Source organism: Balaenoptera musculus, chromosome 8 (assembly GCF_009873245.2).
Source record: "Balaenoptera musculus isolate JJ_BM4_2016_0621 chromosome 8, mBalMus1.pri.v3, whole genome shotgun sequence".
Lineage (NCBI taxonomy): Eukaryota > Metazoa > Chordata > Mammalia > Artiodactyla > Balaenopteridae > Balaenoptera > Balaenoptera musculus.
In genome coordinates, this window is record NC_045792.1 from 70,494,262 (window position 1) to 70,519,622 (window position 25,361).

General features: G+C 55.0%; 2 protein-coding genes across 6 annotated transcripts in view; both read right to left on the minus strand.

Annotated features, from left to right (window-relative positions):
- Positions 1-1,604: 1,604 nt before the first annotated feature.
- Positions 1,605-4,587, minus strand: KCNJ11 (potassium inwardly rectifying channel subfamily J member 11). Its single transcript, XM_036862489.1, has 2 exons — positions 4,295-4,587; positions 1,605-3,848 (listed from the first exon to the last, which is right to left on the minus strand). Exons 1-2 carry the CDS (start codon positions 4,332-4,334, stop codon positions 2,698-2,700), a joined length of 1,191 nt encoding a protein of 396 aa, XP_036718384.1. The 5' UTR covers positions 4,335-4,587; the 3' UTR covers positions 1,605-2,697.
- A 3,728-nt stretch (positions 4,588-8,315) lies between these two features.
- Positions 8,316-25,361, minus strand: part of ABCC8 (ATP binding cassette subfamily C member 8) — a 74,564-nt gene continuing 57,518 nt past the window's right edge. For 3 of the 5 annotated variants that reach the window (XM_036862611.1, XM_036862609.1, XM_036862612.1), the window contains 18 exons: positions 24,781-24,918; positions 23,155-23,280; positions 22,119-22,218; positions 21,651-21,892; positions 21,385-21,557; positions 20,206-20,275; positions 19,553-19,710; positions 17,701-17,793; positions 13,692-13,794; positions 13,037-13,150; positions 12,566-12,686; positions 12,285-12,415; positions 11,348-11,426; positions 11,033-11,141; positions 10,518-10,621; positions 9,612-9,745; positions 9,085-9,147; positions 8,316-8,536 (listed from right to left, as the gene is read on the minus strand). In XM_036862611.1, the coding sequence (XP_036718506.1) occupies positions 8,399-8,536; positions 9,085-9,147; positions 9,612-9,745; positions 10,518-10,621; positions 11,033-11,141; positions 11,348-11,426; positions 12,285-12,415; positions 12,566-12,686; positions 13,037-13,150; positions 13,692-13,794; positions 17,701-17,793; positions 19,553-19,710; positions 20,206-20,275; positions 21,385-21,557; positions 21,651-21,892; positions 22,119-22,218; positions 23,155-23,280; positions 24,781-24,918 (2,196 nt within the window). In that variant the 3' untranslated portion in view covers positions 8,316-8,398. The other 2 variants (XM_036862614.1, XM_036862613.1) reach the window with 2 other exon arrangements.

The window sequence follows — 25,361 nt, forward strand, 5'->3', positions numbered from 1 at the left end:
AGAGAAGGTGCTGCCCAGGAGCTTCTCATTAGTGAGTCTGGCCCCCTCCTCTGGTCTTAAGGACAGCCAAGCTGAGTCCCAAGAGCCAGGCACTGTCCCCAGAACTCTGGGCCAACTCTGAGTAGCTTCTCATCCCTTCTTCCTCTAAACCAGAAACAGGTCAGCTCAGCAAGGAATCAATGTTGGGGGTCTGTGGGTGCAGAGAGGGGGCATCTTAGAGCTTCGACCAGCAGCTTCCTGGCCGTTCGGCCCTGCCTCTGGAGTAGCCTGGGACAAACTCTCACTGATCCAGCCAAAGCCCTCTGCAGGCCTCAAACTGCAGCATTGACCTTGGCTTGTTGTCCTGTACATTATCCATCATTCATTCATTCATTCATTCAGCACTTACTCAGGGCCAGTCACAGTGCTGAATCAGGCACAGTCCCTGACCTCAAGGAGCCATGGACTTGGGGATGGGGAGACGGACCCATAAACACAGGCAAAAGTAGAATGCCCACAAGCACAGAGGAAGGGAAGGGACCATCGCTTCCTAGAGGAATCAGGGGAGGCTTCAAGGAGGCATCATTTGGCTTGGACCTTAATGGATTTCAACAGGTAGAGATGAGGCTTGGGCAGTCCAGGCAAAGGGAATAAGTAAGCAAAAGCTCAGATGTAGGAAGATAAATACAAGGAGGGGATACTGAGGCTGCCAGCGGGACGGCTGGTTGCACAGTGTCCTGGCCAGAGAACAGTAAGCTGTAAGGCTGGAAAGCAGGCAAAGCCTGAAATGACTGGTCACAGGTCTAACCTTGACCGGAAGGTGATGAGGAACTATTGGAGGCACTTGACATTGGAGAGAATGATGTCTTTTAATAAGACCACTCTGGTGGCTACATGGCAGATGGTGTGCAGAGGATGAGATGGAGACAAGAAGCCCAGGTAACAGGTGCAGTCACAGCCCCTGTCATTGGGGTCTGAGCTGGGAGGGGACATTGTGTAGAAAGTAAGACCAGGCAGAGAAATGCATCACCAGGGGACATATAATAGCACCTTCTCTCAGCATTTGCTTGCTCAGTTGTCTCATCACGTGGCTGATTGAACAGCAGTCTCAACAGTTAACATTTATTGAGCACTGGTTATGGACGAGGCACTCAAGCATTTGACATAACGCTTTTCACTTACTCCAACAATTCTATGAGGTAGGTACTATTAGTATCCCCACTTTATAGATGAGGCAACTGAGGCACAGAGAGGTTAAGTTATGTGACAAAGGTCTTAGAACTCAAGCAGCTGTTTTGAGAGCTAACGCTCCAACTGCCACACTAATGCCTGTGACATACCCGCCTCTCTCCTTGAGCCCCTCGGCCTTCCATCAGTCCCCTGGGAGTGGAGGCAGGGCTCAGGGCTATAAGCCTGATGGGTGCCCAACTGAGATGGTCAGACGGTCTTGTAAGGCTGGGCTACCGAAGGCAGGAAGGGGAAGTCTCTGAACTGGGGGAAGAGGGCCAGCCCCAGGTCCCTTTCCTGGCCTCCCAGCTAGGGTCCATGGCACCTCTGAGATGTAGGCTGGCAGCTGCCCGCCCCTGCTCTCCCTGCCCACCAGCAAGAACAGCCCAGAGTTTAGGTCACGAAGGGGGAGGCTTTATTGACAATGGAGAAGGCAGAATTCTGGGCAAGTACACACAGCACTGCTCCAAGAGTCCGGCTTGGGGGTCAAGCCTGCCAGGACCGAGGGCCTTTTTGCCTCAGGGACCTCACCCACCCCCTCCATCCTGAGCTTTCCAACATCTCCTTTTCTAGCAACCCAAAGGCCCTCCGTGGCCACCCTCTTGACAAAGTGAGTGGCAACCACTGGGGGGGGAGCCAGGCCAGAGTACAGTCTGAGGCCTGCCAAGCGTGGTGGGCCCAGGACCCCAGTCTCTCCCCAGCCTCTTTCAGCTTGGCACGCCAGGGTCCGCCCCAGCCCACGCCAGCCTCCCAGGGCCGGGGACAGAATGGGGGCAGGCAGGTGCAGCAGCTCCAGCCCCTGGAGCCCCCATTGAAGAAGCCTTGGGGTCAGGGGTAAGGGGCCCGTCTCCCCTTCCCCGTGCCTGGGCAGGGCTCAGCAAGGTAAGCCTCCCGGTGCCATTTCCTCTCTGCGAAGCCCGCCCCAGGGAGGCTCCACATCTCCAACCCTCCAGCTAGACTGTGCTCCCTCATTGCCTGCCCTCTCCAGCAGGCCAGGCCCACCCTTTTGGCCATCACCTTTTCAGAGACCAAGTAGGGGCTGGGGCCTCACCACAGGCATCTCTCAGGGCCACAGAAACAGAGCAGCAGGTCTCCCATCTGGGGACTGTTCTTCCCCAGCCACCCGCCCGGCTTGCAGCCGGTCAGTCGTGGCGGCCAAGGACTAGATGGGAGTCCCAGCTTTAGGGCCTGACACTTCTCACAGCTCCCCTAGCCTGGGGCGGGGTCGGGGGGAAAGCCAGTCCTGAGTTGGGGCTGGGAGGAGCAGGGACAAAAATAACCCGGTACAGGCTCCTGCTGAGGCCAGAAATAGAGTAGCGACAAGTGCCTTGCAACACCCTGGGCGAGCAGCCGGAGGGGAGGCTGAGATGAGGAGGGCCCAGCCTCTTAACAGGTCCTGTCCTGGCCGAGGGGCCCGCACCACGTCCGCTCTACATACCATGCCACACTGGCCTGCACACACATGAGGAGGGGGGCCCAAGGGAGCAGGGCTCAGGACAGGGAATCTGGAGAGATGCTGAACTTGGCCTTGGCCTTGGCCACGGCCATGCTGCGCTTGCGCAGGGACCCGCGGGCGAGGGTCAGGATATCCAGCAGGCTGGGGTCCTCATCCAGCTGGCGGGCCGTGCAGAGCGGTGTGGGCACTTTGATGGTGTTGCCAAACTTGGAGTAGTCCACAGAGTAGCGGCCATCCTCCTCGGACACGATGGGTACAAAGCGCTGGCCCCACAGGATCTCGTCGGCCAGGTAGGAGGTGCGGGCCTGGGTGGTGATGCCCGTGGTTTCCACCACACCTTCCAGGATGACAACGATCTCAAGGTCGTGATGGTGGTGCAGGTCGCAGGGCGCCAGGTCATAGAGCGGGCTCTTGGCGTCAATGACGTGGTAGATGATGAGGGGAGCCACCAGGAAGATGTTATTGCCACCCACACCATTCTCCATGGGGATGTCCAACTGGTGGAGGGGTACCACCTCTCCCTCAGGGCTGGTGGTCTTGCGCACCACCTGCATGTGGATGGTGGCGCTGATGATCATGCTCTTGCGGAGGTCGCCCACGCGCAGCATGAAGCAGAGGCGGCTGTGGCGCAGGGCAATGACGGCATGCTTGCTGAAGATGAGGGTCTCAGCCCGCCGGTGGGCCTGGGCAGTCTTCATGAAGATGCAGCCCAGCATGATGGCGTTGATCATGAGCCCCACGATGTTCTGCACAATGAGGATCAGGATGGCCAGAGGGCACTCCTCGGTCACCATGCGCCCGCCAAAACCGATGGTCACCTGTACCTCAATGGAGAAAAGGAAGGCAGATGAAAAGGAGTGGATGCTGGTGATGCAGGGCACAGCAGCAGCCTCACCAGGGGCCAGGTCACCGTGGGCGAAAGCGATGAGCCACCAGACCATGGCAAAGAGCAGCCAGCTGCACAGGAAGGACATGGTGAAGATGAGCAGCGTGTATGGCCACTTGAGGTCCACCAGCGTGGTGAACACGTCCTGCAAGAAGCGACCTTGCTCCCGGATGTTCTTGTGGGCCACGTTGCAGTTGCCATTCTTGGACACGAAGCGGGCTCTCCGCTCACGGGCACGGTACCGGGGCTCTGTCGGGTCCTCTGCTAGCCGCGTCAGCACATACTCCTCAGGGATGATGCCTTTGCGGGACAGCATGGCTCCAGCGACCACCAGGGGGAGGTCTCCCCCATGGGGGAGGAGCAACCACCTGACTGAGCCTTCAGCCTACTGTGGGGTTTCCGCCCTGGGAGCACCCTAAGTCTGCACCGGCCTCACTTCTGAGATGCCTCCCCAGCTAGACTCATCCTCACCTCCACCTGGCCCCTCCTTCACTTTATACCAGCCTCACACCTCAGCCCACCTGCCAGCTGCCTACTGAACCCCCCACTCTGCCTGTTCCCCACCTGGCTCTGGATCCCAGCTCAGCTCTCCTCCACTCGCTGACCACCCCTGGGCGTCTCCCTAGGACCCTTCTCCCCACTCAGCCTTCTTTCTCAACCCACCTCTCCCACCTGGGAACGTCACACCTCCGGATCTTACCAACCGACCACACCCCACACAACCCGCACCGTGTTTCCCGCCTCACCCGTTTCTGCCCCGGGCTCCCCTCCAAGCTCCAGTTTCATACCGTCTCACCTCCTGGTACCTCTTTCCTACCCCACCCTCCGTAGCGCTCTCGCCGCTCTCCGATCTCCCTCTAGCTCTCGTCCTCTCTGTCTCCTTGGGATCCTCCGCCCTCCAGAGTCACCACCCCACCCAGCTCCACTCCTGATCCCCTCGCCCCCAGCGCGACCTGGCTGGCGAGGCCCACTCTAAGCCGCGGCCTCCCGGCTCTGCGCCGGCAGCACGCACGCCGGCGCCGCGACCCCGCCCGCCGCTCCGTCCCTGCCACCCCCCGCTCCTCGCCGCGGCACCTGCTCCTGCTCATCAAGCCGCAGTCCTCGCCTCCCCGCCCCCTCCTGCTGCCCGGGCGCTCGCGGAGGGCCGTCCTCCGGTCCTTCTGTGTGTCAGTCGGCCCGCGGAGACCGACCTGTGCTAGGTGGGGTAGAGAATTGAGGACACCGAGCGCCGGAGGCGTGGAGTGGGGGCCGGGGGCCGCCAGGGGGAGCCCGACCTATTCCTGGGCCGGAGGGCTGGCGGGCACAAGTGCAAGCCCCGCCCCTCGCCATTCACCTCCCACCGCCTTCCTTCTCCCGGCTCACTTCGTCTGGCCTTGGGAGTTTTACCAATCAGATGGACCAAAGAGGTTCCTCCCAGACCACGCGCTACGAAATTAGGGCAGGGCGGGGCAGGGGGGCGTGAAGGGAGTCGTGACCCGCCCTCCCATTCTGGGGACCGATGCTCTGTCGCCCTGGTCCCACCGCAATTTTCCCATCCTGGGTTGGGTCAATATCCGCCTGGGTTTTGTGGGCTCCCAGCGAAAGGCGGTACCGAGGAGCTGTGTCACCAACCTGGTGACTGGGGTTGGGGCGGGGAGATTAGGTGGCCCGAGGACTCCTAACTGACCACTTCTTTTCTTTGGCGATGATTTTAGTATTTTCAGAGTCACGAATCCTTTGAGGGTCTGATGAAAGCCACGGACTTCCGGGGGGAGGGGTGGAGATGTACCTTAGTAGGTGTAGAAACATAGTTTAATACCCACTACAGGGGATGCTGGATGCTGCAGCCCAGAAGCCTGGGTGGTTGCATCTTCTCAATCATGACCCACACTTTCAATCCCACCCCTGCATTTTATTTTATCTTATTTTATTATTTATTTATTTAAAATTTTAAAAAAATTATTTATTTTATTTATTTATTTTTGGCTGTGTTGGGTCTCGTTGCTGTGCGTGGGCTTTCTCTAGTTGCAGCGAGCGGGGGCTCCTCTTCGTTGAGGTGCGCAGGCTTCTCATTGTGGTGGCTTCTCTTGTGGAGCACGGGCTCTAGGCACTTGGGCTTCAGTAGTTGTGGCACGCAGGTTCAGCAGTTGTGGCTCGCAGGATCTAGAGTGCAGGCTCAGTAGTTGTGGCACACGGGCTTAGTTGCTTCGCGGCATGTGGGATCTTCCTGGACCAGGGCTCCAACCCGTGTCCCCTGCATTGGCAGGCGGATTCTTAACCACTGCGCCACCAGGGAAGCCCCCACCCCTGCATTTTAAAGGGGGTTTGAGCTACTGGCACTTGCTTTACACCTCCTTACACCTGCAGCCTGAGGAGCTGTGTCAGGGCTGGTTTGGGCACTGGGGGTCCTAAGCTCTTGGCCTGAAGAGGAGTGGCGTTTCTACTGCAGGCATCAACCTAGGATTGTCCTGTGGCTTGGGGCCCCTCTACTACTCATGGTAGATCTTGGGCTATACTACCAGAGATGCAGTGCTTAGGGTGGGGAAGGGAAAATAGGGTGAGCAGAGAGGGCAGCTCAAGGAGACAGAGTTACACAGGAAAACTCTGGGGCAACTATGGCTGCTCAGCCATCAGAAAAGGAACCTTGGAGAGTCTTCCCAGGGAGTTCAGATACTATCGCAGAAACCCCTGGAGTCCAAGGAGGATGGACTAGTTATTTTGTGTGGTCCAAAGTATAAACCAGTATAGACACTGGAACAGAGGCAGGCTTTGATTTCACGTATGGAAGAGTCAGTTCTAATTACCTGAGATGACCCTCATCTATGGGGTATCCAAGTCGAGGCTGGCACACCATCAGGGGAGCTATCGAGGAATTTGGGCTAGGATGGCCTTAGGCATCTCTGCAAGACTTCAGTGTGAGCTGTGACGTGCCCCTGTGCCCTTGCTACTTCCCTTTAATCCCTTGGCTGGCCGTAGGCATGGGGGCGGGGGCGGTGGGAATCCTCTTTTCCCTCCTTAGGCTCTGCTCCTGGGAGGCCCAACAGTGGAGGGAGTGCTGGGCCCCCAGAGGCATCTCAGAGCTGGAAAGCTTAGGACTTGCCTCACAGTGTGGCCCTGAGGCCTCGCTTGCCAGGAAGGCGAGCCCCCCACCAAAAGGGCTCAGCCTCCTGCTCTGCTCCATCCTGCACCTCCTCATACTCATCTCCCCCAAACACTGCACTTGTCAGGTCCCTTTCGCATTCAAAAACCTTCTCCACTTCCCTTTTGTGCATAGGCATGTCCCAGACTCCTTGTCCTGGCATTCAAGGCTCTCTGATCTTATTCCCCCTACCCGTCTTGGGCCCTTTTCTCTAGCTCTCTGCTTATCTAATTCCCACCCTTCCCGTGCCCAACTTAAATCCTGCCTCTCCCAGGCAGCCTGCCAGGCCTCACAGAGCTCTCCCTTCCCGAGCTCCTCTGGCTCCTGGAATAGCCAGAAGGGTCTGTACTGGACCCCTCTCCAATGACTGGTGGATTTTCTTTACACTGTATGACTCTGACCCCCTTGCACACAACAAGGGTGAAGGCCCAAGACTCCTGGGTCTGCACCCCAAGGGCCTGGCACAGCCAGTACTGAAGGCAACATGTAAATGATAATAAAATGATATGTAAACAAGCACCTTCCTTTCTTGGTGGGACAGGTATACACTCGTGTCTCATGATGCACATGGAGTCTGAGGACAGCTGTTTTTTAGTCTCCCCAGTGTCTGGGCCCCAGTATGTCCCAGTCACTACCTGGCTGACTTGTGGCATATGTACTGTGCTTTCTCTCTGAAGGGCCACCCTTCTCCCACTTCTGAATGTCCTTATGTGTGGGATGGACAAGGGGACATGTGATTCAGGCCCCTCTCTTTTTCAGAGGGGTAGGATGTAAGCTGGAGGTGCTAGTGGCCATCTGTCATAGGGGAGGGAGAGGAAGATGGAATTCATCACCCCTGATGTCAAACACCTGGATCTAGCCGTGCTTGAAGTAGTATACCTCCTGGTCTTCTCAGTCATATGGGATAATAAATTCCACTGTTTAAGCCACTTTGAGTTGGGTTCCTGTCATTTGCAATGGAAATAATGCTAATCCGGGGTACCTGGGGACCCACGATTTTAATCCAAGAATTAAACTGAGAAGGAAAAGGGACCAAGCTATATGCAGATCTGCTACCTTATCTGATGAGATAATCACAAAAATACTATAACTCTGTTATGGACTGAATTGCATTCCCCCCAAAATTCATATATTGGAGCCCCTGCAATGTGATAGGGCCAGTGAAGAGGCAATTTAGTTTGAGGTCATAGGAGTGCAGCCTCATCCAATATGTCTAGTATCCTAATAAGGAGAGAGAGAGATAAAAGGGGTGTGCACACAGAGGAAAGGCTGCGTGAGGACACAGAGGAAAGGCTGCGTGAGGATGCAGCTAGAAGGTGGCTGTCTGGAACCGAGGAGAGAGGCCTCAGGAGAAACCAAGCCTGCGACACTTTGATCTTGTACTTCCAGCCTCCAGCACTGTCAACAATAAATTTCTGCTGTTTAAGCCACCCAGGCTATGGTATTTTGTTACAGCAGCCGAATACAACCTAGCAGACTAAGACAGCCCTCATGTCACAGATGAGGAAACATGCTTTTGCCCACACTCACAGAGCTTCCTCAGGTCTGCCTGATGCTAAAGTCAGACTGCTTCCATGGGACCCACGGTCCGCCCCAGTCCCTGCCCACCAGACCCACGGCCTCTGGTAGGAAATAACCAGTCTCTTTATTTACAAGTGATTTTACAGTTAGAGAACCCGGGCGGGAGGTGGGGGCAGGGTGGGGCATGGGATGGCACTTGGGCTCTGGTGGGTCACTTGTCTGCACGGACAAAAGAGGCAAAGACGCTGTCCTTCTGGCTGAGCAGCTTCTCTGGCTTGTCGAACTCAAGGATGGCGCCGCGCTTCAGGACGATCACCAGGTCTGCACTCAGGATGGTGTGCACGCGGTGCTGGGCGGGGCAGGAAGGGCTGTCAGGGTTGGGGGGGGGCCGGCCTGGGGCAGCTGAGGCATCCCTCCTGCAGCTTGGAGGAGGAGGCATGTGGCCAGAATGTCTTATCTCTGTGGTGACTGCCCTTGCCCGGTGTGGCTGTAACTCCAAACCCTCCATCTGCTAATGCCACCCTCTCCCTCACCAGGTCTCAGCTCTGCCCCACCTCCAGGCTTCAAGACTCAGAGATCCTCCCAACGCCCCCATCTCCCATTTGCTCTGGAGAAGTAACCCTAGCCTAGCTCACAGGGCCTTGGGACAGGAGCGGACCTTGGAACCTGGAGAAAGAGGGGAGGTCTGAGGGAAGTGCAGGCACAAACCCTCCTACATCCCAAATCCTGCAATCCAGGCTCCCTGCAAGCCCTCCAGACTCCTTGCCCTGCACTGCCACAGGGTCCTCTCTTAATTACCAGGCGCAGGTGAGCCCAGAGGCTGCCCACTGATGACAGCCTCAGGAGGCCAGCCATCTCCCTGGGTGTCCCCCCTGCACCCCATCATGGGCCCCTTACCGCGATGGTGACCACAGTGCGGTCTGCGAAGGCCGTCATCACCACCTTCTGGAGGATGTTTTCCTGCCAGGTCAGAGCAGCAGCTGTTGGCTCACCTGCCCAGTGGGTGGGGTCTGGCCTGGCTTCTGGCACAGCTCCCATCTGACCCCAACCGTAGCCCCACCCCCTCCCTCTGGCTCTAGTCCCCATAGGACCAACCAGGTTCCCAGTGTTCAGGGGCTGGGTTCTGCCTGTTGGGAGCTCAGCTGTGTGCATGTGTGTGTGCTGTGAGTGTGTCTGGGTGTGCTGGGTTGTGGGGATGGGTGTGAAATTTGTGGGTCCGTGTGCAGCTTGTGTGTATGTGTGTTATATTCCAGCCTTAAGACTACCTGGAATCAGGGTCCCCCAGCCCTTCGCCTTTTCTACTCCATATGACTCTTGATGTTAAAGGCAACTTGAGTTTCAGGACTACTTTGTGCAACCTTCTCCCTAACACCCCCGAAAACCCTCTCCAAGACCCCCACCCCATGGGTGTGCCCAGCACCGACCGTGGCCATGTCGATGGAAGCCGTGGCTTCATCCATGATGAAGATGCTGGTCTTCCTCACAAAGGCCCGGGCCAAGCAGAACAGCTGCCTCTGGCCCTGGCTGAAGTTTTCCCCGCCTTCCGTGATGATGGCATCTGAAAACAGCCCCAGGAAGGGGGCGCAGGGCTGAGTTAATTCTGCGTTGTGAGTTTAGTGGATGGAGTGGCTTGGGGTTTCAGGAAATGTGTGTACAGGGGTAAATATGTAGGTGTGTGTCATGAGTACAGGTGTGCACAGTGTGGCTGCACCTTACACAACACAGATGCCGTCTGCTGGAGTTACAAAGAGAAGAGCGCTCCCTGGAGTTATGCACGGCTGTGGCCCTGGCATCAGCACAGAGTGTGTCCGTCTTGCATGTGTATGGGCCTTGGTGGGGTGATTTTCTGAAGCCAAGGCTTGGCCGGCCCCCACTGTCCCAGGCGTTTCAACAGATACACCAAAGGTTCTGCTGACCCCTGGGGTGGGGACACAGTCTTCCCAGTAGCCTTGATGAGTGACCTGTGCCTGTGATTTCCAGTCAGTCCTCTCCTCCCTCCGGGCAGAACTGGGCAGGCAGGTGGATGTGGAGGGCAGGGCCGAATATACCACCATGGCATTGGGGACTTGCAAGCTCTGTCTCCTTACTGTCCCCCCTGTGCCCTGTAGGAGAGGCCAGATCCTGACTGACCAGTTGTGTGACCTGGGACAAATCACTTGACATCTCTGAGCTCCTGTATAGTGACAAGTAGAACTTAATGGTCTCTGGGATCCTGCCAGACCCCAGACTCTAAACTCTGGGCAAAGCTAAGACACGGGTGTGAGTTGTCCCTTCCCAGCCCTTACAGGCGTCCTTTAGTACCCGGCCTGTGCTCAGCCAGGAGTAGTTACCGAGGCCTCCTGGCAGCGCCTTCACCACCAGCTTCAACTGGGCTATCTCCAGGGCCTCCCACAGTGTGCTGTCAGAGCACTTCTTCTCCGGGTCCAGGTTAAATCTGGAGGGTGACACACAAAGCCCTTAGAGAGGGGAGCAGGGTCCTGGCTCTATTCCCAGGGGACGCACAGAGGGTGAGGCTGGTGAAGGGAGCAGTGAGTGGGAACTGATTGACTTGGGGGCCTGGCTGGGAGGGGGCAGCAAGGTGCTGGCAGTGGGTGGAGGAAAGCATCCCAGGCTTGAGGGTTGGGGGACCCCTACCAGTGCCTAGGCCTAATGGAAAAGAGAAAGGCATGAGGGTGCAGCTTTAAAGAACCCATGCCAGCCCTTCATGCCCAGAGCTAGAGCAGGGCTGCTTGCCCAGGGAGGCTCCTAGTCTCATCCACCCCTTCCTCTCTATGCCCCAGATCTGGAGGAGCGGAGCCGGGCCTGGGTCTGGGGTGGGCCTGGTGGCAGGGGTCAGGGGGCTCACCGGATGGTGCCGCTGAAGAGGACGGGTTCCTGCAGGATGATGGAGAGGCGTGAGCGCAGGGTGTGCAGCGGCAGTTTGGCAATGTCGATGCCATCGATGATGATGCGCCCTGCATGCAGACAGTGTCACAGGTGGGGCACCAAGGAGCGGGGAGACGGTGGCGCTGGGGACAGGGTCTGCCTGGAACATGGGTCCCAACGAGGATGCGGGGGAAGGCAGTGATGGCTGGGCCTCCTGTGACGTCTGACCATACCCAGGACTGAGGTCCCATCTCGTGGCTGTGGGTACATGAGGGGTGCCCGTCATACAGCTCACCTTCGAACATGTCCACCATGCGGAAGAAGGCAAGAGAGAAGGAGGACTTCCCACTGCCTGTGCGGCCGCAGATCCCAATCTGGAAAGAGAGGAGCAGGTACGCTGTGGGCACCTGGGGTGTCTGGGAGCCTCTAGTGCTGGGCTGTGCAGGCGTGGGAAGCCCCAGCATCTCTTCTCGTCCTGGCGTTCTGACCAGCATCTCTTTAGCCAGGGCTGGGCCCAGGTTTGGGCTTGTTTCCTGCAGTGGACCCAGAGGGGGCTCCTACTTGTCTGGCTGGGTGTAGTGCATGACTGCAGGGGAGCTGGGGCCACTGGTGTGTCTCTATGTGCCTGGGTGTGGCGGGAGGGCACAGGGGCGGCTGAGCGTCGTGTGCAGGATGTACCGCACCTTAAACTGGAGTCACCTCTCACCCCATCGCATCCGATACAGTGACAGAGGTGGTGATATAGAAGGATAAGAGAGGCAGGGACAGAGGTACATCTAAAGGTCAGAGACAGTGAGACAGACAGCCACAGACGACGACAAAGTGAGAGAGACAGAGACAAAGAGACAGGAGGAGAGGGGCAGCGTCGGAGCAGAGGGGGAGAGAGTGGGGAGTCAGTCAGAGTTGGATCAGAGTGCAGACAGGAGCTCCCTCCCCAGGACAGGGCCTCACTCTCTGCCCCAGGACCCTGGTCTGAAGCTCGGGGTACAGTGCCCTGGGAGAGCCCCTGACCATTTGTGGGGGGCCCTGACAAAGCCCCTCTGAGTCAGAGGAGTCTGGGGGGGGTCCTGTCCATCTCCTTGGTGGGTGAGTGAGGGCAGCAGGAGGAGAAGGGGAGAGGCCCGGGGCTGGGAGACTGGGGGTCTGAATGGGTGTGAGGCCTGGAGGGCCCTGAGGGCCAGGAGGTGACTCTGTGAGGCTGTCCAGCCCTCTGCCCTCCCCGCCCCCCTGACCTTCTGTCCTGGGGAGATGAGGGCATTGACGTGCTTCAGCGCTGGCTTCAGGGAGCTGTCATAGCGCACACTCAGGTTCTGGATCTGGATTTTCCCTTGGTCTGGCCAGTTCTTCGGGATCAGCGATGGTGCTGGGGGCCAGGCTGGGGGTCAGCTGCCAGGTGTGGGCCACAGCTGGTATCCAGGCATGCCCCCCTACTCCCAGGCTCCTCGTGTCCCCCGCAACCCAAACACACATCCACGCTGGGCCCTTTCCCCAGAAGTCCTCCCGCGCCCCTCACCCAGCAGCCCCTCGTAGCGCTCCGCTTCAGTTTTCAGGAGCCCGTGGATGCGTTTCACGGCCCCCATCTGGAGCTCCATGTCCGCCAGGTTCCTCACCATCCAATTGAGGTAGTTGGACACCTGTGGGGAGCAAGCCGTTCACAGCCAGTGATCACTTGGTCCTGTCCCTGGCCACCAGGATGGCTCTTCTTACAGTTGAGGATGCCTTTTGCTGCCCACCGCTGACTGTCCAGGGGGCCCTCCATGGGGGTTACAGTGAGTGTGGACCCTCACCCACCCCCATCTGGGGCTCAGGACTGGGTGAAGGGGCAGGGACCTGCAGTAAGCCCTCCTGCCCACATGGTCCTTCTGGCATCAGACTCGGTATAGCGTGGGGTAAAGCCTGGGAGCGTCTCAGTCAGGGAAGGTGCCCTGAGCTTCCCCAGGGGCTGGTGTCTGACTCCTCCTCTGCCCCACCTGCTGCCACTCACCATTAAGGCGTAGGTAAGGCCCAGGCCCACCAGGCCGGCAGAGAGCTCCCTGTGCAGGGAGTTGGAGATGGAGGTCACGGCCGCGATGAGGACCACACATGCACCAATGTACTCCTGCAGAGGCAGTGGAGTTGGCCTGGACCCTCAGGGGTTGAAGCCACAGCACCCCTACCCCTCACTCCCTTCAGGGCAGAGAGCAGCTCAGCCAAGACTCAACCCCAGCCCCGCAACACATCATCAGACACACAGGAGGCTGTGAAGGCTGGAGCCCCAGTAGACAACGTGTGCACGTAGCTCTGCTCCCCCCGCCCCCAAGCCCAGCACGCATGCCTCACCAGCTGGTCCATACCTGTCATATGACCCACTTCAGACACACCTGTCACAGCTAAACACACAACTGTTCTCGCTCTTGGCACACACCTCAGACACACAAGCCTCCAGGCAGTGATATAAGGAAGAGAGGGCTCAGGTCAGACACGGGGAGGACCACCAGAGGTGGGAGAAGCAGGAGGGCTCAATGCCCACCCCGTATGCACACCGGGCCGGTATCCGTCCTCTCTTCCCACGCTCCGGTCCCTGTTTGGCCCTTGCTCTGGCTGCACAGCCCTATCAGAACCCCCTGTCCCGAGGGTGCGGGGGGCTGGGGGCCACTTGCCATGCGAACTTCGAGCCACCTGTTGGCGGCTGTGAGGAAGAGGGAGGCGATGTTGTTGGAGTCCGTGTATTCAAGGAGCTTCTGCTGGAACCGGGCCTCGTACCTGGAGGGAGGATGGGGAGGGTGAGGGGGAATAATCTTGGCCCATGTAGCCCCCGGGACTTTCCTCACCTGCAGAGGGGGCTACCTGGGCCTCAGCAGCCCCCAGACATGCCACCTCTGCCACGTTATGGATGCCATTCCTTCCTGGAACTCCTTCCCAGCTCCCTTCTGCTTATTCAAACCTGTCAAAGGTGCCACCTCCTTCAAACGCTTGTTTTCACCCCAAGACCTGTTCTCCTCTGCAGAGCTTCCCTGTTACAATAAAGCGCACCTCCACCCACCCAGGTGCTCAGGCTGGAAACCCAGGAATCATCGGGATTCACATCCAATCCCTCAGTCCTCTTATTTCTTTCTCCAAAATAGCCCTGGCCTCTGCCTGCCTCTGGCCTGCTTCCTGCCCACTGCAAACTCACCTGGACTATTGTATCAGCTTCCTGATAGGTCTACCTGCTATCTCCCTACAGTCTACCCTCCACACAGCAGCCAGCATAATCTTTCTAAGTCATAAATTGCATCCTATCTCTCCCCTGCTAAGAATATGAATGACTTTTAGAATAAAGAACCACCTCCTTGCCAGAAGCCTGTGTGAGCCAGCTCCTGCCAACCTCACCCACCTCCTTCCATGCCACAAATTCCCTTGCTCACTGTGTTGCAGACACAGAAATTACAGTAAAGTAATTTATTACTTTACTTGCCTTTTTTCAGTTTTGTGACAATGCCAAGTTCTTCCCCACCCTAGGGCCTTTGAACATGCTGTTCCTTCTGCCTGGAATGCTTTCTCCTCTGCTCTTCCCAAGGCTGACTCCTCTCAACTTTAAGGCTTTACCTTAAGTGGCACCTCCTCAGAGTGGCCTTTCCTGGCCTATTTTTCTCCATCTCTGCAGCCTGTTTGTTTCATAACCTCTGCTCATATGTTAATTTCTCTAGCTGTTTATTGTCCATCTCCCTCACTAGACTGTAAACTCCATGAGGATGGAGACCATGTTTGTTTTGGTCACTAATGTATCCCCAGCACCTGGCACTGTCAATAAATATTTGTTGAATGAATGAAACTTCCCTGACCCTCTAAGACAGATGGGACCTCTCTGTACAAGGAACTCTGGAGGCTTCTTTCCTGCCCTCGTGCCCTCATCACGTTCTCCCTTGTGTTACTTTGTATGGATCTGCCTCTTCTCTCTGACAAGACTTGGGCTCCTGGTGTCGCTCTCCTTGGCCACACCTTCAGACTTTGCGCCAGGCCTAGAGGAGGGGGCAGGTGTACTTGTTTGATGGCGAATGAAAGAATGAATGAAAGCTGTCTCAGCATGGTCTCAGGTAAACAACTGAGGGGACTCAGAAGAACTCAAGATGGATCTCGTGGGCATTTGCTTTTCACTCCCAGAAGCTGTTTGTTCTGCTTCGATTTTTTTCTGGGTGGAGGGCCTGTGTCTGAATCATGTGTCTGAGGAGAGCAAAGCAAGTCTCTGAGTTGTGAGAGGGTGTGATCGCCCAGCCACAGGGTGGATGTGTGTGTGGGGGTGATGTGTCTGAGGGGAGTGTGAAGCCATCGGTCTGAGGGTTTGTGTGAGTAAGTGGGTGTTGAAGATGTGTATGTGTGAGTGCACGTGTGAGTGTCTGGGGAGTCTGAGGGGTGTGTGACTGGCCTGAGGGGTGGGTGTGCATGAGAGTGTGCGTGAGATGGGAGCTTCTGTGGTAGGTGTATGACAGTGTAAGGAATGTGGAAAGACCCCCAGTTTGGGGGCCATGTGGACCCAGGTTGGAGTCTGAGCATTATTACTTATAGGCTGTGTCTCAGGACCAAGGCTCAGTTTCCTCACCAGTAAAATGGGGATAGTAATAGTTTCTACATGGACTGAAACAACCATTCAGTGTTGGGCACCCTTGAAATTTTTCTTGGGAAAAAGCAGGGCCTCCAAAAAAACCCAGAAGGTCAGCCAGGTCTGGGTTCCAAGCCCAGCACCAGCTCTCACTGTCTGTGTGACCTTGGGCTGGTTACTCAGCCTCAGCTGTAGAGCGTGGCTTCTCCTACCTATGTCATGAGGCTCTTATGAGGATTAAATGCAATAACCCACACATATACCTGGCACATGGGAAGTGTACAACCAATAAATGCTAGGTAGCTCTCAGCAGGACAGACCTCTGGGCAAAAAGCCAATGAATTCAACACATTCAGGGATGATTTAAAAAGTCCTTCACGCAAATTTAAAACTCACTGACCATGTCAATGCAGGGTGTGGGAGGCCTCCCAGGCAGCAGTTTCTCTGGCTAACCGCTGGCTTGGTCTGAGGCTGGTTGCAGGATGCGGTCATACACTCAGATCCTACTGAAGGGTCTGGCCCACTCTAGGAAAGTCGCACTCTCTCTGCCCCAGGCCCTGCCCGAAGGCCTCCAGGATACCAATTCTAAGAGGAGCATCACCGAAACTTAGAGTAGAGGTTGGCCCAGGAGTGTTGAGGGGTCTGGAAGGTGAAGGAACTGGGGAGTTCAGGCTTGAGAAGAGGAGGAGGCTGGAAGGAAACCCTGGAGTCATGCCAGGCTCCAGGGAGCTTCTGTGGGGAAGACAGCACAGGCTTGCACAGTGGCAGGGGATGTCCAGGGAGCAGAGCCAAGGCCACAGCAGAGCTCTGCTCTGCTTTGCTTTACTCAGACAAGACCCAAAAGAGGACCTCCCATCAGCCCCAGACGCCCCAGAGAGTGAACTGGGGCTGCGGTGCTGCGCCAGGAGCCTGGGCACCTCTCCCAGGGCAGCAGCTGGACTTTGGGGGTTGAAGGGAGGAGATGCAGGCAGGCCTCCTCAGACCCTGTCGGCTGACCCTTGAGCCCTAGGGTTACTGGACACAAGGCTGGCGTCACATGGTTACTGTCATGCCCCGCACAGCTGTGCCATCCTAAAAATAACCTAGAATCACTCTCTGGGTGAGGCTTAGAGGCCAGAGCCCCAGTATCTGGGTCAGGGGTCTCTGGCCTGTCTATCTGGAGGAGAGATGCCCTAATACTTCAGACAGAGACTGAGGTGGGGAGCAACAGCCCCCTCCACTCCCAAGGCAGCCTCAGATGCTTCTGTCAAGCCCAACATCACAACTCAGAGTGGCAAGAGGATGGTGGGAGTCTTGGAGGAACTGAAACTGAAGTTTTGGGAGAGTTCCTCCAGCCTGGTGAACTCTTATCTCCTCTTTGAGTCCTAGCACTAATGACACCTCCTCAATGAAGCCTTCCATGACTGCCTCCCTTCTATGCTCCCAGATCCTGTGTCCCCCTTTCTTTCAGAGTACTTGTCACATGGGTTTGTCCTGGCCTGCTCAAAGCCTGGACTGTAAATGCCTCCAGGGCAGGGGCTCATCTGACTCATTTTTGTCTTTTTAGTGCCTGGTATGGGGCTTGGTGAACACTCAGTAAATGTTTGTTGAATGAACAAGCAGGTTCAAATCTGTACTTTGTGGGACCTTACAGAGAGCCTCAATTTCCTTATCTGAGAACTGGGAATAATCAAGCTTTCCGTTTCAGATTGCAGTGCAGAATGAATGAGACTGGCATGTAAAGTACTCAGCAAAGTGTTTGGCTCACAGGAGAGTCTCAATGAAAGATGGCCTCAGGGCTGGCCCACACCATGTAAGGGCCTTTCCAGCATTGATTTGTGAGGAACTGTCCCAGCCTTTTCTCTTTTCATGTTTTACTTTAGTTCACAGAGGCCGTGGGCTTGGCTCTAGGCCTGAGATTCTCCTCTCTGGATCATGCCGCTAGAGCCCACTAGACCTGACACCTTGGGTGGACTGGCCTTGGGGCCTGATGAGGGGTCGGGAGACATGTGTCCTGGGCTTTCCTAAGCAGAGCCCTGAGAATTGAATCTCATGACCTGTGACCCTGGCTCCATCCCCACCCCCCTACCCCCCCAGGGTGAATCTGGTACCTGAAGGCCCGGATGGTGGTGAGACCTTCCACGGTTTCGGCAAAGTGCGAGAGCAGCGGGAGCTGGGTGGTGTCGTCCAGCTGCTGCAGGTCCCTGTGCGGGGGAGCAGAGCCAAATGGTTAAGAGGGCAGCTCAGGGCTCAGCCTGGGTCTGTATCCTAGCTCCACCTCCTACTACTGTGCGGGCAAATGGCTTCACCTCTGTAGGCCTCAGTTTCTCGCCTGTAAAGAGGGAAGACAAGGGTACCACCCCATCAAGCAGTCGTGAGGACTGGATGAGCTCGTTAATGTAGATGCTTAAGCAGAGCATGCTGAACGGTTACTGTTATCCTGGGCATCACCCACCTCACGTCTGCATCTATCCATTTGCTTTGCCGCACCGCCTCACTCTGCAGCAGTGTTAGTTCCCTTTCACAGGCGAACAACTTGAACAGCGAGTCAAAGGAACAGAAAGACCAAACTCCACACTTTCAGTCCCCTCCCCGATAACCACCACAGGCTTTGGATTTAAAGAGCTCCTCGAGAGGGAAAGGCCAGTGGTTTCCATGGCAACAGAATGGTTCCTGCTCACCACAGCTGCACCTTGACAAGTGTATTAGTGCCAAGGAGGTCAGCTTGGGAATGCAGGAAGCAGCCTTTCTGGACAAACTGTCCCCAGGGCCAGAGTGGGTGCCAGGGGAACAGGGTGGTTTCTCTGGCAGAAGAAATGAACCTTGTAGAACAGCTTGTACGGTGTTTAAAAAGCCACTGTGATCTTGTGAATATCAGTGCACTATGTTCCATGTGGGTACCAGGGGATTCTGGATCATCCAGGCAAAAAGCCGTTTATACAAATTGTGATCCTTGTGGGCAAGGTAATTGTGGCCAAAATGTATCTAAATTTAATTATTATTATCATAGCCAATCAGTATTTTGACTCATTTCTAACAAACTCTGTGAGAGAGAGTACTTAACTCTCAAGTTAAGTTACCTTAAGTAACTTAACCTTAAGTACAAACTTGAGAGAGGTACTTAACCTTTCTGACCACAACTCCTAGTAAGAAACACATTTTATATCACGAATCAGTACACACACACCCCCATACATGACCAAAACAAAGGTTTCATCAAGCAAAGCTTACTGTTACTATGTGAATACAGTCTGATATTTTCTATTCTATTTCATTAAAAAAATTACTGGTTGTGATCTATGATATTGATTTCATGACCCACTGATAGGTTGTGATTGGCAGTTTGAGACACACTGGCCTAAAGATTCTTAAAAATTGTCCCTACAAATCTTTGAATCTATGAGCTTAACAGAGTCACTCCCAGAAAGAACTTCCAAGAGAACATTCTTAGAAAATTTTGAGTAGGAAAGAGTCATGCGTGGCTCCAAGGCTCATGAAGGCGAATGTGATCAATGCGAAAGGCTGTGAGAGGCTCCCTCAAGTCAAGGCTTCCAGCCACGCTCTGGATCCACGTGGGCTGGGAGGTCTGGTTGCCATAAGACCCCTCACATCAGGTGCCCTCTGATTTTATGCATCAGCCATCAGCCTGTACACTGGAATCATACAATCCTCCTGGGAAGCACTTCGGCAAAATGAATGAAGGGCATAATCACATGCCTACACCCTGACCTAGCAATCCCATTCCTGAGCATATCACCCAAGGAAATAGTTCAAATAGTAACTGCAGTGTGTGCGTGCTGACAGATGGTTATATTAGGATAGTGGAATATGAATATTTCAATTTTCCACTGTTTTGGGGGACACGACTCTACTACTTCTATGATGATGATTCTAATAACAGTGCTGAAGTGCCTACTGCAAAGAACTTCCCATCCCTCACCCCCTGGCAAGTGCTGCCATCACCTGGATGCCACCCGGAAGTACTTTTGGATGAAGTAGCACACGACAGCCAGGGGCAGGAGGGCCACGAGGAACACAGGTGTGACATAGGAGATGACGGCCAGAGCTGAGACACAGAGCAGGGTGGAGCGGCTCAGGCACTCCAGCGTGGACGGGATGTGCTGCAGGAGGGGAGGGTGAGAAAGGCAGGTGAGTTTTGGTATTTGATCACCTTCAGTGTGTTACCTGGCGCCATATTTTGCTCTCTTCCTTTATTACGGGTGCATGTCTTACCCCTGCAGCTACACTGTAGGCTCCCTGAGAACAGGAATTAGAACTTTGTTTTTCACCATCTAGTATGACGGCAAATAAAGAACACAGGCTAAATCAAAATGAATATTCTCCACAAAATCAGTCACCTTGGTTTAGAGTATGCTTGGAACCTTATTGTGAGCCAGAGTGGGCTTGGATGGAAGCCAAAGGGATATGGTTTCCTTCGGCCTTATTATGAGGGTCTCCCAGGGGAGGCCCCAGGTCCTGAGGCAGCATTATAATCAGATGGGGGCCACTGGGTTCCTACCCCAAGGCTCTGATCTGGGGAAGCCAGCACAAGGCAGGAAAAGCTCCTGGGGGCCTGGCCTCTCTGAACTGCGGAAATGCGTCGTGGTCCTGTGTACCTGGTCGATGGTGTTACAATCGGATGAGAACCTGTTCAGGATGCTTCCAAGGGGTGTGGTCTCGAAAAACCTAAGAGGTAACCAGAGGAGCAGTTACTCATTTGTTTACTGATTTCCTTCCTGTTTACTGAAGGAGGACAGTCATTTCTTTCGTTTCAATGTCTATGGGGTCATCCCCAGGTCTGCTTTCCCAGGGGCATTCGCCTTTGCAGGTCTGTAGACATCTGGCCTGTGTCGCTGAGAATTTGTGCGGCCGCCCAAAGGGGTGCTGGCCCCTCCCCAGCCTCTCTGACCCTACAGCCCATGTGTGACCACTGCCTCCGTTCTCAGCTTATCGCTCTGCCTGACTCACTCAGGACTCCCTCTGTGTCCTCCCGGGGACACAGAATTCTCTCCAGAGGGACAACTCTCCCAGGGTGGGGAGGGGACAGGGACCCGGGGCAGCTCGTCGGCCGGCTGACCCTGCAAGGCCACTCTGGCTGTCAGCACTCCGGCTGTGACCCAGAACTGGCACAACCCCAACAAGAGGATTTCAAAACCACAGATCTGGACAAATAGAGGGTAAGTAAACCTGGAGGCCGTGTCTGTGGGCCACAGAGTGCTCACAAGGCTGAAAAGTAAAAAGTGCAGATGGTGAGGTCTGGCATTGAGGAGGGGCCAGATAAGCTGTTTGCCTACTGTGTTTGTAAACCGAGTTAGCCAGCCAATTGGGCTGTGACAGCTTTAAACCTCTTTCACACCAAGCAGCCTTTGGGGTTTTTATCCATCCCATTACGGAGGATGAGAACAGCTTCCCTGTGTGTCCCTGGGGTCAGAACCTGCAGAATGGCTGCGGGTGGAGAGAGAGGCAGGGGAGGTGAGAGCTGAACCGTGGGTGGTACCTGCCTAGGGAGGGGAAACTAACATTTACGCAGAGCCTGCAGACACTCGCTGTGAAGGGCTGTGGTGAAAATTAGATGAGCTAACCATGTAAGATTCCTAGCACCATGTCTGGCTGAGTAAATGCCAGTTTCCCTCTGCTTTCTGCACCGAGGAGGGCACTTTTCTCACATCATCTCCTTGAGTGACCCCTAGAAGCCTGCGACAGAGATCGTATATCCCCATTTTATTGATGGGAGACCTGAGGCCCAGAGAACAATGACTTGCCCGTAGCCCAGCAAAGCCAGGGGAGAGGCCTACCTCATGGGAGCCAGGATGATCTGGTTTAGTAGGCTGCAGTGCAACCTCTTGGCCACCTTCAGCCCTGTCCACTCCACTGTGATGGATGTGACAAGGCACAGCACGATGCCCAGGCTGCAGAGCACTGTGAACACCATGGCGTAGACGGTCTGGTCGAGGGAGCACTCCTGGGCCTGGCAGAGAATTAGGCAGGGTCCTGCGGGGGGGGGAGTCCATGCTCAGCCCTCCCCCCGCCCCAGCCCCGGCACTGGGGCTGCTGGCCACACCTGGCTGAGGGAGCAGTTCCTGGCCAGGGGGTTCAGGCTCAGGGCGCTGTCAGTCCACTTGGCCAGCCAGTAGTCAATGGCCACCAAGACCATGTGCTTGAGCAGCTGGGAGAAGACGAGCAGTGAGAGAAGCAGGATGCCGGCCGAGGACAGGTACTTGGTGCAGGCCCGCCACGGGATCTTGGCGCGCTGGTGCAGCACCGACGACAGGTTGTCCTCCTCCTCACTCTCGGCCACCTCCTCTGCAGGCCGCAAGAACCCTCCCTGTGGCTTCACATTGCACACCCCTCTGAGGGGAACCAGGGGGTGTGTCAGCCCCACTTACAGATGGGAAGACTGAGGCACACAGACGGGATGGGGTTTCATCAGAGGCACACTATCGCCCCACTCCCAGAACCCCAAACCTTTGTCTCCTCATGGTTGATAAGACCTCAGGCCATGATTTCACTCCAGTCCCACTGTCTGTACCTTCCTCCTCTTCCTCATCCTGCAGGAGGCCATCTCTTGAGGACATGGCCCGGGGCAGGCCCTTGGGTGGCTCTGTGGCTTTTCGCTCCACAATGGTCTCCTGAAAGACAGATGGGTCTGGACGATGTCCTTGGGGTGTGCAGAGGGGAAAAGGGAGGGTAGGGGGGCAACCACTGCCAGTGATGTCCAGTGTCAGTTTCCAGGTTGCCCTTGCCTGGGGGATGGTCCAGATGGACACATGTTTGCCTGCCAGAATTTATTCCTTCCCCTTCATCAGCTACTAGCACCCCAATATCCCTGTGGGAGACCACCTTTCCCCTATTCTTAGTCTCTGTGATTCAGGGGTGGGGCTGATCATTCTCCCTTGCTCCTGGGGTGTGCACGTGACCCAGGACTGGTCAATCTTCACATTCCACATCCCTGACCACAGTGATTTGTTTGGGGTGGGCACATGACCAAATTGGACCAATAAGAGTCAGCCCTGGGACTTTTGCTAAACTATCATGAAAGAGGCACTTTCCTTCTGGCAGAGTTGTTGACCTGGGAGAATGGAAACCTGAGATTGCCAATGGCCCTCATTGTTATATGAGAATGAAGCCAATGTGAGGTGAGTAGAGCCAAGGGATGGGGAGAAATAGATTCCTGATGATATTGCTTGACTACCTGGATCTAGCTCCCCCTGAAGCTATGGCATCAACTTTCCAGTTTCTTGAGCCAATAAATCCTTAACTACCCACCCTTTTTTTCTTTGCTTAGCCAGTTTGCATTGGTTTTCTGAAGCTTTGTAACTAAATGGTACCTGACTATCTCAGGATAAGGGGAAGTCATTCTCCCGACTCTGCCTTGGGTAGCTGGCACAGGTACTGGCTCTCTAGTAGGAGCAAGGTCATGCCCAGCTCCCACATCTGTCCTTTGTGTGTGTGGGGGGGAGGGGGGCTTCCTCGGGCCAATGAGGGCAGGAAGGCCTTTATGAGTTCAGGTTGTAGCAAAACCTTCCCCTCAGGGGGTGGCTGACTGGCCCCCAAAATACACTCACCTTCTCCAGCTCTTGGTCCTGCCGGTTCATGAGGGTCTTCCAGTGCTCAAAGAGCTGGCACTCAGACCTCTGGAAGTCCTTGAGCGTGCCCTCCCTCTGGATGGTGCCGTCCTTCATAGCGATGATCTGGAAAGGCAGAAACAAACGGGGGTGGGGCTGGCTGGGGAGGAGGAGTGGAGGTCACACCTCTGCCTGACCGAGAGGTCTAAGATGGATGTACACAGAGCACATATCTTTTCCCCACCACGAACGGCCTCCAGCTTGCCCACTGCCCTCAGCAACACACTCCAGGATTTAGAGTCTGGTACATCTGGGGGGGGTATTCTCAATGGTTGCCCCGTGGTCGATAGGAGGGTTTACAGAGCAAATTAGTGCATCCTGGTCAAGCTGTCTGATTATCCCCAAGGACTCCAGCAGTGAGAGCTGTTTCCATACATTGAAAGGGCTAATAGCACATTACCCTTAGCTCCTCCTTGTGGCAGGTCTGATATGTTCCACCAGTGTTTGGCAAAGCACCTGTTGGTCTAAGTGTGTGTGGCCTCTTTGAAATCAATAAAACTTATTTTATTTGAAACATTCAATGTTTTATACTCATGTAGACCCATCAGTAATTCAGAAACCCATCCTGCTCCTCTCACCCCCACCCACCCCATGCTGGGGTTCAGGGACGGATGCCCAGGAGTCCTGTTCACTGACACCTTGAGGAACAAGGCACCTCCGTGTCTGCCTTCTTTGGACTAAAGATTGTCCTGAATTGTCTCACCAGAGTCACCACAAAAACTCAGACACAAACCTGTACCTGTTTTAATAGCTTTTTAAAAAAATCTAAATTTTTTTCTTTTTTCTGCTTTAATATCGTTTTTGAAAAATCTGGATCTTTTTTTTTTTTTTCATAGTAGAGGGAAGATCTTACCACATGTAGAAGAAAGACTTATTTGGGGGGAATTAGCAGGGCCGATTAACACAGACCTGAAGCTTAGGAAGGACCTCAATTTCCCCGGACAAATTTATGTAGGATTCAGGCAAGACCCAGATTTCACAAGTCACATGATTTCCATCTTAAAAATTAAATGCTTTCCAGTTATTTGAAAAGTAACTATTGTCTTCCTGTTGAGGAATATGGGAATTTAATTGATGTGGGATTTCACAAAATTGCATTCTACTGGTAATATTGAAGTTTCTATTACTACTGCCGTTGTTTGTTTCCATATTTTCCATTTGATCCTAACTTGAATCTGATGCACTAGTGGGCAGGAAGATGGCTCTCCCCTCCAAATGGGCACTCCCCAAGGCTAGGGGGGGGGTGAGTCATCAAACTGGGCAGGAAACAGAGGTAAGAACTGAGTGTCTGCTTCTTTTTGAGACTTCTTTGTGCCAGCCTTGTGTGTACCCACATGCGCCCCGGGTCAGGATATGGATGTCTGCAGCTCTAGGTGATACCAAACCCTTGGGCTACGCAGGTTCTCCCTGATTGGCCCAGCCTGTGTGAAGCCATCCATTGCTGATCTCTTCTGCTTTGTGGCCCTCAGCAGTCACTACTGAGACATCTGATTGACTCCTTTGAAGATGTCCGACTGCCTCTCCCACCTCAGCCCTCCACAGCTTGACCCCCTTGTGGCCCCTCACCCAGTCTGCATGCGGCAGGTACTGTAGCTTGTGTGTCACTAGGACCACTGTCCGCTTATCATCTCGGAGCAGCTCAAGGATCCCAGCCTGCATCAGGTGGTCACTCAGATGGACATCCAGAGCTGAGAAGGGGTCATCCTAGGCAGAAGGGAGAAGGTAGGGACACATGTGGGAAGAGGGGATAACAGTGAGTGTAAAAACCACCAGAGTTACATCAGCTCTGGTTTAGGGACTGACACTAACCCAGCCCACTGCGTGGTCCTGGATAGTGCAACCAATCTTTCTGGGCCTCAGTTGCCTCATCTTGAAATGGGGCTATCAGTTATGCTTCTCAAGCAGATCTAATCACAAGCATTTCCTGACTCCTGAACCTCCATTGACTCCCCATAGTTTATTGAGTCTGAATTCCTTAGCACACTAATCCAGGCCCTTTATCACCTGCTCAGTCTTCCTTTCCAGTCTCACTTCTCATCTGTCTTGTGCAAGCTCCCTACGCTCCATGTTTCCAGGGAATTTGCCATTCCAGGCCTTTGCCCAAGCTGTTCCCTCTGCCTGGAGTGCTGATCTGCCTCTTGTCTGTC